The 13249-nt window shown below is 39.8% G+C and overlaps 1 protein-coding gene across 3 annotated transcripts in view; it reads left to right on the top strand.

Moving 5' to 3' along the window:
* The window catches only part of HYKK (hydroxylysine kinase), a 34537-nt gene that overhangs the window by 16263 nt on the left and 5025 nt on the right, over positions 1-13249 (top strand). For all 3 annotated transcript variants that reach the window (XM_055418028.2, XM_055418027.2, XM_055418026.2), the window contains one exon: positions 4150-4333. In XM_055418028.2, the coding sequence (XP_055274003.2) occupies positions 4150-4333 (184 nt within the window). The remainder of the gene's footprint in view (positions 1-4149; positions 4334-13249) is intronic.

Here is a 13249-nt window from a genome sequence, read left to right as displayed (position 1 = left end):
ATAGTCATGTATGGATGTGAGAGTTGGACTATAAAGAAAGCTTAGCACTGAAGAATTGATGCTTTTTGTGGTGTTGGAAAAGACTCTTGAGAGTCCCTTGGACTGCAAGGAGATCCAACCAGTGCATCCTAAAGGAAATGAGTCCTGAATATTCATTGGAAGGAGGACTGATGCTGAAGCTGAAACTCCAGTACTTTGGCCGCCTGATGTGAACAACTGACCCACCGGAAAAGACCCTGATGCTGGGAAAGATTGAAGGCGGGAGGAGCAGAGGATGACAGAGGATGAGATGGTTGGATGGCATCACCGACTCTATGGACATGAGTTTGAGTAAGCTTCAGGAGCTGGTGATGGACAGGGAAGCCTGGCATGCTGCAGTCCATAAGGTCGCAAGGAGTCAGACATGACTGAGCAACTGAACTGAACTGAACTTCATACTTTATGGGTGGGGCCAGGAATGGGTTTAGTGTAGGACGGTTATTCCCCACTATTAATGCAAGACCCTTCTGAGTCTCTACCTAATGTCCCATGAACTGTGACCCTGATTGGTGAGAACAGGCACTATTTCTGACCCTGTGTTGTCCAAGTACTATTCTCTCTAATCTTTCAGGTGGTTCTTTCCCCAGCTTTGAATAGCTTTCCTCATCCTCTGTACTGATCATACATGTCTGCCGGTTTCAAGGCGGACATCTACAGATCTCTAGAGTTCTCTCTGTCTCTGTAGCAAGCTGTTTTCTGGTCATCTATCCTGCAGACCAGCAGCTTTGGTCTTCCTACTTGCTCTGCCTCCTCAACTCAGTGTATATTTAGGAATTGTTTTCGCATATTACTTTTATTTAGAGAAAACTTTGAACTGATTGAAATGCTCAGGAAAAGTCTCTCAACCACCCCCATAATCAAATCTTTAAAATTTCTGCTGTACAGTAAAGTGATTCAGTTATTTATACACACACACACACATACACATACAATGTTCTTTTTCATATTCTTTTTCACTATGGTTTCTTAACAGGATATTGAATATAGTTCCCTATACTATATAGTAGGACTTTATTGTTTATCCATCCTATATAATAGTTTGCATCTGCTAACGTGCGATTCCCAATCCATCCCTCTCCCATCTCCCCTTCCCCTTAGCAACCACAAGTCTGTTATCTAAGTCTGTGAGTCTGTTTCTGTTTCATAGAGAAGTTGTGTCATATTTTAGATTCCACATATAAGTTATACATATGCTATTTGTCTTTCTGACTTCATTTAGTATGATAATATCTAGGTCCACGTATGTTGCTGCTAATGGCACTATTTCATTCTTTCTATGGCTGAGTAGTATTCCATTGTATATATATACCACATCTTTATCCATCTCTCTGTTGATGGACATTTAGGTTGCTTCTATATCTTGGCTATTGTAAACACTGCCACTAGGAACATAGGGGTGCATGTATCTTTTCTAATTATAGTTTTGTCTGGGTATATGTCCAGGAGTGGGCTTGCTGGATCATATGCCAACTCTTTAGTTTTGGTGGGAACCTCCATATTGTTTTCCATAATGGCTGTACCAATTTACATTCCCTGTGAGGTTGGTATTGATACTCTGATCTTACTGTTAAGGAAACTAAGATCTGAGATATTAAGTGATAAAGCCAGCTGAAACCCAGATCTGTCTGATTCCAAGTGCAGACCCTAAGTATTCTTCCTACTACTCCATACCAAAGCAGGATGCACAAGGTAACATTGCTATCATTTTAGAAACTGACTCAGTCTTCCCTGAGTGGACTGTTGCTCCATTGGAAACCCAACAAGAATGTTCAAATTTGGTTTCTTTAAAAATGAAAGTAGTACTTCTCTGGTGGTCCAGTGGTTAAGAATCTGCCTGCCAATGTAGGGGATGTGGGTTCGATTCCTGTTCCAGGAAGATTCCACACGCTGTGGGGCAACTAAGCTCATGCGCCACAACTACAGAGCCTGCCCTCTAGAGCCTGTGAGCTGCAGCTACTGAGCCTGAGCACCTAGAGCTGTGCTCCACAACAAGAGAAGCCAGTGCGATGAGAAGCCCGAGCATCACAACTGGAAAGTAGCCCCTGCTGACTGCAACTAGAGAAAGCCCACACGCAGAAACAGAGACCCAGTGCAGCCAAATAAACAAGTTTAAAAAAATTTTAATAGAAAACAAAACAGAAAATAAAAATAAAGGTAATTTATGCACATGGTAAAAATAGCAAGCAGTAATGAAAAGTGCGAGACAAAACTCTTTTCTCTCTACCATCATCTCCATTATTGTTTCCTTTCCAAACCTACTTTCCAGAAGTCACAACTCCCCACGGTGTTTTCAGTGCTTACTCTGCAGAATATTTTTGTGGTCCACAGTGACATTTAACGCATCAATGCAGATGGTCAGGAGAGTCAAAACCATGTCATGTGAGAAAGAACTGAAGGAACTAGAAAGGTTTACTCTGCAGGAGAGACTGAGAGGCAAAGGTGCTGTCTTTAAATGCCTGGAGGACAGGGACAGTCATGTGGGAGAGTCCTGTTCCCCGTAGTCCCAGAGGTCATAGTTGGCACCCCGTGGTATGGATACTATGGGAGAGGCAGATTTTAGCTCAGCAAAAGGAAGAACACAGAGCCATTTCAATAAGGGTAAAAATGTACCTCCTGCAGGAAGAATTCAAAGTACATGACCACTTAGCAAAGACATCTTAATGGTAACAGGAGCATAAGGGGGAGGTTATCAGACTTCAGGTCATGAGAATGGGTGTTAAAGTCAATTTAGAGGAACTTTTTAAAATAAATAGAATAAAGTGAAAAAAAAATCTCAGAATACATCACATTAAAGGTTTTAAAAATTGTTATAGAAACTTTTTTCCTTAGGTATATATTGCCTGTATGCAAGGTTGTAACGTAAAACATATTTCATACTGCAGGCCATGGTCAAAAAAATTTGAGAGATACTCCTCTGGGTGGCCATCAAGGTACTTTCAGACACTTACTGTGTGAAAGAGATCTTGACTGGACCTAGGTCCTCTCTCAGCCCCATAGTGGCAACTAGTCATCTCTCTCTGAGCTCTTCCCCATTTGTTCATTGATGGTCAAAGTCAGTTAGAACTTTAGATAGTGTGGTCAATGCCTAAAGGCCTTTCCAATTCTAGAATTTTCTATGTTAAGAACATTCATCTATTCAGCAGATATTGCTTGAGCAGTACATTCTATGTGCCAGGTACTTTCTAAGTATGGGCGTACAGTAGTGAACAAAACAGACCAAAAATAAGCTCCTGCTCCTTGTGGAACTTACATTCTAACAAACGGATGGTAAGCTGAGTTAGTGAATCATGTGAAAGTGAAAGTTGGTCAGTCGAGTCCGACTCTTTGCGACCCCATAGACTATAGTCCATGGAATTCTCCAGGCCAGAATACTGGAATGGGTAACCTTTCCCTTCTCCACGGGATCTTCCCAACCCAGGGATCGAACCCAGGTCTCCCGCATGGCAGGAGACCATTTACCAACTGAGCTGTGAATCATGGTAAATATTAGCAATTCGTGCTAAGTGCTTAAGGAAGAAAAAATAAGCAGAGAAGAGGGATATGAAATATTGGAGAGGATAGATGGAGTGATCAGGGAGTCCAAGGTGATTTTTGAGTTAAGACTTGGTGGTGACAACGGCACTAGTCATATGGATTACTGGGATCCCCAGGTGGAGGGAACAGCAAACACAAAAGAGGTGGGAAAGTGCCTGGAATGTTCCTTGAAAAGCAGGGAGGCTAGTGTCAGTGTGGTTGGAGGAGAGTGGAAAAACACTGTCAAAGATGAAGTCAGACAGGGAACCGGGGGCCCGGGGCAGACCTCTTTAGAGCTGCTTCCATTCCCTTGGTAGTCTGCAGATGGTAATCCTACCTTCTCCCACTTATGAGGATGGACAGTGAGGGGAGGGGAATGTGCTCTCAAAACTATGAGATCCTGGACAAATATGACAGTTTGATCACTTTGTAGATTAAGGTAAATTAAACAAGTCAGTGACCATGAGAGAACGCCAGCCCTCTTCCCAAGGCCCACCTGGCCCACCCTTCGGAGGGTGCAGTCTTCTGGCCCACAGCAGACCTCTCAGCCGTGCTTGTGCTATCAGGAGTCTAAGAGTTTCTTTGCTTTTGATTTAGAAATTCCATCACCCAAAGCTAAGTAGCCTTCATCGGGAGAACTTCATCTGGAATCTGAAAAGTGTTCCTCTTCTGGAGAAGTACCTCTATGCCTTGGGCCAGAATCGGAATCGAGAGATTGTTGAACAGGTCATTCAGCTGTTCAAGGACGAGGTGATGACCAATCTAGGTCACTTTAGAGAATGTGAGTACCCACCCATCAACTAACTGTATTTCTTAATTTTTAAATTGTCAATTTCAAACCATCAGGAAAGTATGGAGGTACAACTTAGCTTTATCAATCTTAATCATTTCAGTTCAGTCGCTCAGTCGTGTTCAACTCTTTGCAACCCTATGGACTGCAGCACACCAGGCCTCCCTGTCCATCACCAACTCCCAGAGTTTACTCAAACTCGTGTCCATTGAGTTGGTGATGCCATCTAACCAACTCATCCTCTGTCGTCCCCTTCTCTTCCTGTCCTCAATCTTTCCCAGCATTAGGGTCTTTTCGAATGACTTGTCATATTTGGTCCTGTTGCTTTTAAAGAATAATACTTTCATCTCCCTTAAAATTGCTAAATTTGAAGCCCCTCTAAATTTACATGGTTCTGCATTTCCCCTCCCTACTAAATTTGCATACATCTTTTAATATTACTCAGTTGTGTCCAACTCTTTGCTACCCCATGGACTATACAGTCCATGGAATTCTTCAGACCAGAATACTGGAGTGGGTAGCCTTTCCCTTCTCCAGGGGATCTTCTCAACCCAGGGATTGAACCCAGGTCTCCTGCATTGCAGGCGGATTCTTTACCAGCTGAGCCACAAGGGAAGCCCTTTAATATTACAACATATGTATTTATAAATTACCTATATAGTATTTTGCATGCTTTCAGACTTTAGATAAATGGCATCACACTGTATATTATCATCCTGCAAAATGATTTTTTATTCAACATTATGTTTTTCAGATTGATCCATTTAACAGATGTAGTTCTAGTTCATTTAGTTGATTAGTTTTAACTTCTGAATAATTTTCCATTGTGTGTGTGTGTGTGTGTGTGTATACTCTGATTTGTTTGAATGTAATTTTTGGAGTCTATTCTCTTGTTAATGGATTTTTAGGTTGGTTCCTTTATATATATATTTAAAGGAAAAATAAAATAGAGAGCTACTCCTCTGGATGGCCATCAAGTCACTTTCAGACACTTATTATGTGAAAGAGGTCTGGACTGGAGTCAGGGGTCCTCTCTCAGCCCAATAGTGGCAACTAGCCATTTTCCTCTGAGCTCTTCCCCATTTGTTCATTGATGGTCAAAGTCATTTAGAATTTTAGATAGTGTGGTCAACGCCTAAAGGCCTTTCCAATTCTAGAATTTTCTATGTTAAGAGCATTCATCTATTCAGCAGATATTGCTGGAGCAGTGCATTCTATATGCCAGGCATTGTTCTTAATGTGGGGATACAGTAGTGAATATATATATATGATGCTGCAATGAGCATGCCAAGGCATATCTCCTTAAGTACATGGGGTCGCTAAGGGTCGGACACGACTGAGCGACTTCACTTTCACTTTTCACTTTCAACTTTCACATTGGAGAAGGAAATGGCAACCCACTCCAGTGTTCTTGCCTGGAGAATCCCAGGGACGGGGGAGCCTGGTGGGCTTCCATCTATGGGGTCACACAGAGTCGGACACGACTGAAGTGACTTAGCAGCAGCAGCAGCAGCAACAATTTCTCTGGGGTGTAACGAACCTTCTGACCCAACATGAAATACTAGTCAAAGGGCAGAGAACAAAGGGGGCGTTTCTTGCAAAGCCGAGGATAGGCAGTGCACGTCCTTTTCGCCCTCTGCTTTCTGTATTCGTTGGCTCAGGCTGCCATTAAAAAACACCAAAGACTAAGGATTATTGCTGTAGCCTCCTAACTGGTCTCCATGCTCTTGTTTGTCTCCCTACAGTATATAGTCACTTGTGTCTTCCTCCCCCACCCCCTTTTTTTGCTTAAAATTACTTCTCTAAGATTATCCATGTTGTCGCATGTGACCATTTACTTTAACTTCTATTACTGTAGAGTATGTGATTCATAAATGTACCACACATTAGCTATTCCTCTCTTCAAAGATATTTGAGTTGTTTCCAGTTCTAGTCTGTTAAGAACAGTGCTCTATGAATTTTCTTGTGTCTCTTGGTATATGTGTTCATGAGTTCTTTGCGTATATGACTTCATGAGCTCAGAGGTAGGATTGTATGTCCATAATTCAACTTCACAGATATGCCAAACAATTTTATGACTTTGTACTACTACTAGCAGAGTATAAAATTATTATTCCTCTACAGTCTTGGCATCATCAGACTTCAAGCTTTGCTGATCTGATGCATGTAATATTTGCTTATTGTGGTTTTAATGTGTAGTTCCCAATTTACTGGCCATTTGGATAAATTCTTTTGTGAAGTGCCTATTCAGATCTTTTGCTAGCAAAGTAATATCCCTGCTTTTTAATATGCTATCTAGGTTGGTCACAGCTTTTCTTCCAAGGAGCAAGCATCTTTTAATTTCATGGCTGCAGTCACTATCTGCAGTGATTTTGGAGCCCCAAAGAAAATTTTTTAAAATGTTTTTTCCTTCATAATATGACTATAATACATCTGGAAATTATTTTTATATACAGTATGATTTTTCTTAGGCTGATAAATTTTCTCACCAACATTTATTGAAAAGCCATGTTTTCTCCTTTATTTTCCAGTACCACCTCTATTGTAAATCAAATATGATTTTGTCTATCTCTGTACCCATAGCACATTGTGTTTCAGCTAGGCTAGGTTATGCTGCAGTAACAAATAACCCCCAAATTCTTGTGGACTTGAATAACAAAGGTTTAGTTCCAACACAAGCTGCAGGTCTGTCATGGATTGACTGGGGCTATGTGTATTCTTACTTTGGGATTTAGACTGCTAAAACTTTCACCATTTGGGATATTTGTATGGAGAAAGAGAATGTAGCAAATTGTGTGCTGAATCTTAAAGCATCTGCCCTGAAGTGATGTCACTTCTGTTACATGTAATGGCCAAAAAAAAAAAACCACACTGCTGATAACAACTTTTGGAAAAGCAGGGGACTGACAACCCAGTGTGTTCCTAGAAGGAAGATAACTGGAATATTTGAGCATCCCTAAAGATTACTGCACTATCTTAATTTCTTTAACTTTTAAAATCTTCATATCTGGTAAAACATGTCCTTTCATTTTCTTGTTCTTCTTTAAAAGGGTCATGACTTTTTTTTGGTCTTTTTACATTTCCATATCAATTTTGGAATCAGCTTGTCATGTTTAAAGAAAAATTTTGTTGATATTTTGGCTAGATGTGGATTGAATACATATAATATATATATATATATATATTTGGAGAAAATGTGTATGTTTATAAGATTGAGTAATCTAATCCATGAACAATGGTCTATCTCTCCATTTATGTAGACCAATAAAAGATATATATGATGAAAATTTTAGTTATCCTTTTACTGTTGGTTTCTACTATTGCATAATGGTCAGAGAATATCCTTTGTATCAGTGCTGTCCAGTAGAATTTTCTTCAACAATGGAAATGTTCTGTATCTGTGCTATCTAATATAATAGCTTCTGTGTGGCTACTGAGCACTTGAAATCTGGCTAGTGCAACTAAGGAACTGAACTTTCAATTTTATTTAATCTTAATGAATTTAAATGGCAACTTATGACCAGTGGCTATCATATGGGGCAGAACAGCTCTATATGATTTCAGTACTTTGAAATTTCTTAACATTTACTTCATAATGAAGCATTTGGTAATTTTTTAAAGTGCTCCCTGTACGCTAAACAGAATTTATTCAGTAGGTGTTGGGTACAAATATGTCCAGTAGGTCAAATCTGTTAATCTTGTTTAAATTTTCTATACCGTTGGCTTACCTTGTTGTCTGCTTGCTTTAACAATGATCAAGAAAAGTGTGTTTAAAATCTCCCACTCTAATTGTGAATTGCCTATTTTTATTTGTATATTTTTCAAGGCAGTGTGCACCTAAAATTAGAATTGTTGTCTTACTAGAAGACTGAAGCTTTTATCAATATAAAGTATCCTTCTTTATCTTGTTTTTTGCCTTAATATCCACTCCATCTGACATTATATAGCTATCCCATCTTATTTTTTGTTCTCTTGATGTTTTTCTTTCTCATTTTTTCTTTTTTTTCTCCCTTCTTTTGAGTGAATTGTTTTTGTGCTAATTATTTTTGTCTTTTTTGCTTTCTCTCCAGAAACTTATATACTTTGAATGATCACCTTATAAAGTCTAACATGCTACTTCAACTTATCAAAGTCTGACACAGGGACCTTAAAATAATTTAATTCCGTTTATCTCCTTCCTGACTCGTATGCTACTGTTTTAGTAAACTTTAATTCTATATTTTTCACCACCAAAAACATTATTATTTTTGTTTAGAGTCAAGTTTATTCAGATTTACTTATAAACTCACTTTTTATCTTCCAGCACCCCAAACCTTCTGTCTGGAATCGTTTTCTTCCTGCCCAAAATACATCTTTCTGAATTTCCTTTAATGCAGTTCTCTAGTGGTGAACTTTCTCTGATTTTGTCTGAAAAGGTTTTTATTTTGTCTTCATTCCTGAAGGATATTTTCACAGCCTATAGAATTTTAGATCTCATGGGTTTAGAATTTTAGAATTCTGCTGTCTTTTAGCTTCCATTGCTGCTGAGAGGCCAGCTGGCAGTCTGTTGTTTCTCTGAAGATAATGTGTCTTTTTCTCCTTTGAGTTGCTTTTCAGATTTTTTTTTTTTAAACTTACTTGGGTTTTGCAAATCTGTGTGTGAACATTGTCTTTCATCATTTATAGAAAATTTCTGCCTCTGCATCTTTATCCCTTTTTCTCCTTTTGAGACTCCAATTAAGCTCATATTACACCTTCTCATTGAATCCTCTGTGTGTATTACCTTCTCTTTTTCTCTGCCCATGCTGCATTTGGATAATTTTCTATCCTATTCTGTAGTTTATTGAATCTCTTTCACTATGTCTAATCTCTTAAACCCAACCATTGTGTTCTTAATTTATTCATTGTATTTTTCAGTTTTAGAAGTTCTTCTTGATTATTTTTCTACATGAAACTGCCTTGGGCCATACTCTATATCAGCACACAGGGAAATAAGTTACCACGAGCAAGAACAAGAAACTGACCATAGACACTAAACCAAAGACTTCAGCAACTTCAGTAACTGGGCACAGGATATATTCGCATAGCATCCAGGTTTGGCATTTGGTTTCAAGGCTATATTTCTGTCCTTCTCCCTCCTGGGAGCTGCAGTAGTCTAAGCAGTGGGTTGGTAGCAGATTTGGTCCTGCTTTGATGAGTTAGGAGGCCCTCTTCACTGCCTCCAGTTTCATGTGGTGAGCGTGTTTCCCAGCCAGCAGGTAGCATTGTTAAGCTCCTTCTCTCAAAGGGGAAAGCATATTGCTGATCTGGAACACAATAGGCAAGCCTGTGGCTTTATTCCTGCTGACTGCTAACTTGTGCTTGGCATTTCTATTCTGTTTGTAGTGTATAAATCTATCTTGGTTTTGAGGCTGGCTGTATATCTACTGATTTCTCTTTTTATTTTTATCATTGCTATGTATATTGGGGTTATCAAAGGATGAATTCACTCTGCCATCTTGATCAGAATTCTTTCCTTTTATTAATTCTCAAATTCAACTATTTCTGTTATTTTATTCCAGGGACTAAGCAGCTGTATCATTTCTTAATAGGCCCCTGGACACATGAAAAGAAGCAATGAAATGAGAGAGGTTTCCACATATACAGATTGCATTCATGAAGTAATATATTTCATCGATTCTAAATTACCAGTTCACTGTACAAATATCAAATTGTTTTATGAACCTCTAGGGAAGAAAACGAAGGCAATGGCACCCCACTCCAGTACTCTTGCCTGGAAAATCGCATGGATGGAGGAGCCTTGTGGGCTGCCGTCTATGGGGTCGCATAGAGTCGGACACGACTGAAGCGACTTAGCAGCAGCAGCAGGGAAGAAAAAATATTGTCAGTGAAACTATGACATGCCATCAATCATGATGAATTCCCATATCAGAAACATGTTCAGTTCAGTTCAGTTGCTCAGTTGTGTCTGACTCTGCAACCCCATGGACTGCAGCACACCAGGCCTCCCTGTCCATCACCAACTCCCAGAGTTTACCCAAACTCATGTCCATTGAGTCAGTGATGCCATCCAACCATCTCATCCTCTGTCATTCTCTTCTCCTCCTGCCTTCAGTCTTTCCCAGCATCAGGGTCTTTCCCAGTGAGTCAGTTCTTCGCATCAGGTGGCCAACGTATTGGAGTTTCAGCTTCAACATCAGTCCTTCCAATGGATATTCAGGACTGATTTCCTTTAGGATGGACTGGTTGGATCTCCTTGCAGTCCAAGGGACTCTGAAGAATCTTCTCCAACACCACAGTTCAAAAGCATCAATTCTTTGGTGCTCAGCTCTCTTTATAGACCAACTCTCACATCCATACATGACTACTGGAAAAACCATAGCCTTGACTTGACGGACCTTTGTTGGCAAAGTAATGTCTCTGCTTTTTAATATGCGATCTAGGTTGCCCATAACTTTTCTTCCAAGGAGTAAGTGTCTTTTAATTTCATGGCTGCAGTCACCATCTGCAGTGATTTTGGAGACCCCCAAAATAAAGTCTCTCACTGTTTCCATTGTTTCCCCATCTATTTGCCACGAAGTGATGGAATTGGATACCATGATCTTAGTTTTCTGAATGTTGAGTTCTAAGCCAACTTTTTATTCTCCTCTTTCATTTTCATCAAGAGGCTTTTTAGTTCTTCTTCACTTTCTACCATAAGGGTGGTGTCATCTGCATATCTGAGGTTGTTGATATTTCTCCTGGCAATCTTGATTCCAGCTTGTGCTTCATCCCACCTTTTCTCATGATGTACTCTGCATATAAGTTAAATAAGCAGGGTGACAATATACAGCCTTGACATACTCCTTTCAGTATCTGGAACCAGTCTGTTGTTCCATGTCCAGTTCTAACTGTTGCTTCCTGACCTGCATACAGATTTCTCAGGAAGCAGGTCAGGTGGTCTGGTATTCTCATCTCTTTCAGAATTTTCCACAGTTTGTTGTGATCCACACAGTCAAAGGCTTTGGCATAGTCAATAAAGCAGAAGTAGATGTTTTTTTGGAACTCTCTTGCTTTTTCGATGATCCACCAGATGTTGGCAATTTGATCTCTGGTTCCTCTGCCTTTTCTAAAACCAGCTTGAACATCTGGAAGTTCATGGTTCATGTATTGCTGAAGCCTGGCTTGGAGAATTTTGAGCATTACTTCACTAGCGTGTGAGATGAGTGCAATTGTGCAGTAGTTTGAGCATTCTTCGGCATTGCCTTTCTTCGGGATTGGAATGAAAACTGACCTTTTCCAGTCCTGTGGCCCCTGCTGAGTTTTCCAAATTTGCTGGCATAAACTCAGCAGCACTTTCACAGCATCATCTTTCAGAATTTGAAATAGCTCAACTGGCATTCTATCACCTCCACTAGCTTTGTTTGTAGTGATGCTTCCTAAGGCCCACTTGACTTCACATTCCAGAATGTCTGGCTCTAGGTGAGTGATCACACCATCATGATTATCTGGGTCGTGAAGAACTTTTGTGTACAGTTCTTCTGTATATTCTTGCTACCTCTTCTTAATATCTTCTGCTTCTGTTAGGTCCATACCATTTCTGTCTTCTGTTGAACCCATCTTTGCATGAAATGTTCCCTTGGAATCTCTAATTTTCTCGAAGAGATCTCTAGTCTTTCCCATTCTATTGTTTTCCTCTATTTCTTTGTACTGATCTCTGAGAAGAGCTTTCTTATCTCTCTTTGCTATTCTTTGGAACTCTGTATTCAAATGGGTATATCTTTCCTTTTCGCCTTTGCTTTTGCTTCTCTCCTTTTCACAGCTATTTTGCAAGGCCTTCTCAGACAGCCATTTTGCTTTTTTGCATTTCTTTATCTTGGGGATGGTCTTGATTCTTGTCTCCTGTACAATGTCACAAACCTCCGTCCATAGTTCATCAGGCACTCTGTCTATCAGATCTAGTCCCTTAAATATCTTTCTCACTTCCACTGTATAATCATAAGGGATTTGATTTAGGTCAAACTTGAATGGTCTAGTGGTTTTCCCTAGTTTCTTCAATTGAAGTCTGAATTTGGCAATAAAGAGTTTATGATGTGAGCCACAGTCAGCTCCCGGTCTTGTTTCTGCTGACTGTATAGAGCTTCTCCATCTTTGGCTGCAAAGAATATAATCAATCTGATTTCAAGGTTGGCCATCTGGTGATGTCCATGTTTAGAATCTTCTGTTGTGTTGTTTGAAGAGGGTGTTTGCTATGACCAGTGCGTTCTCTTGGCAAAATTCTATTAGCCTTTGCCCTGCTTTATTCTGTACTCCAAGGCCAAATTTGCCTGTTACTCCAGGTGTTTCTTGACTTCCTACTTTTGCATTCCAGTCCCCTATAATGAAAAAGACATCTGTTTTGGGTGTTCTAAAAGGTCTTGTAGGTCTTCATAGAACCACTCAACTTCAGCTTCTTTGGCATTACTGGTTGGGGCATAGACTTGGATTACCATGATATTGATGGTTTGTCTTGGAACCGAACAGAGATCATTCTGTTGTTTTTGACACTGCATCCGAGTACTGCATTTTCGACTCTTTTGTTGACTATGATGGCTACTCCATTTCTTCTAAGGAATTCTTGTCCACCATTATATCAGAAACATGTAGTTAACTGTGCTACATCACTTAAGCATGATTTACACAATCCTAAGTCATATGGAAGAAATCAATGTTATATTTAAAAGCTAATATTATGGACTTTGTATCATGCACTTATTATAAAGTATGTGACAGTGTGCACAGACATCCCCATCTCCTCCTAATCCTCACTCAGTGGTTTAAGTCAGCGCTTCTCAAACTCTCCATGGTAAAAGACAAGTTTGGGTTTTTCTCCCAACTCCCTGCAGCCTGATACATTTGGCCCTACTGTTCAAGATTAGTTCATGGCTCATACCACACATGATTTATCAT

This window comes from Moschus berezovskii, chromosome 21 (assembly GCF_049115385.1).
Source record: "Moschus berezovskii isolate FMDL1 chromosome 21, NW_MosBer_1.0, whole genome shotgun sequence".
Taxonomy (NCBI): Eukaryota; Metazoa; Chordata; class Mammalia; order Artiodactyla; family Moschidae; genus Moschus; species Moschus berezovskii.
This window is presented reverse-complemented; position numbering and strand designations above follow the sequence as displayed.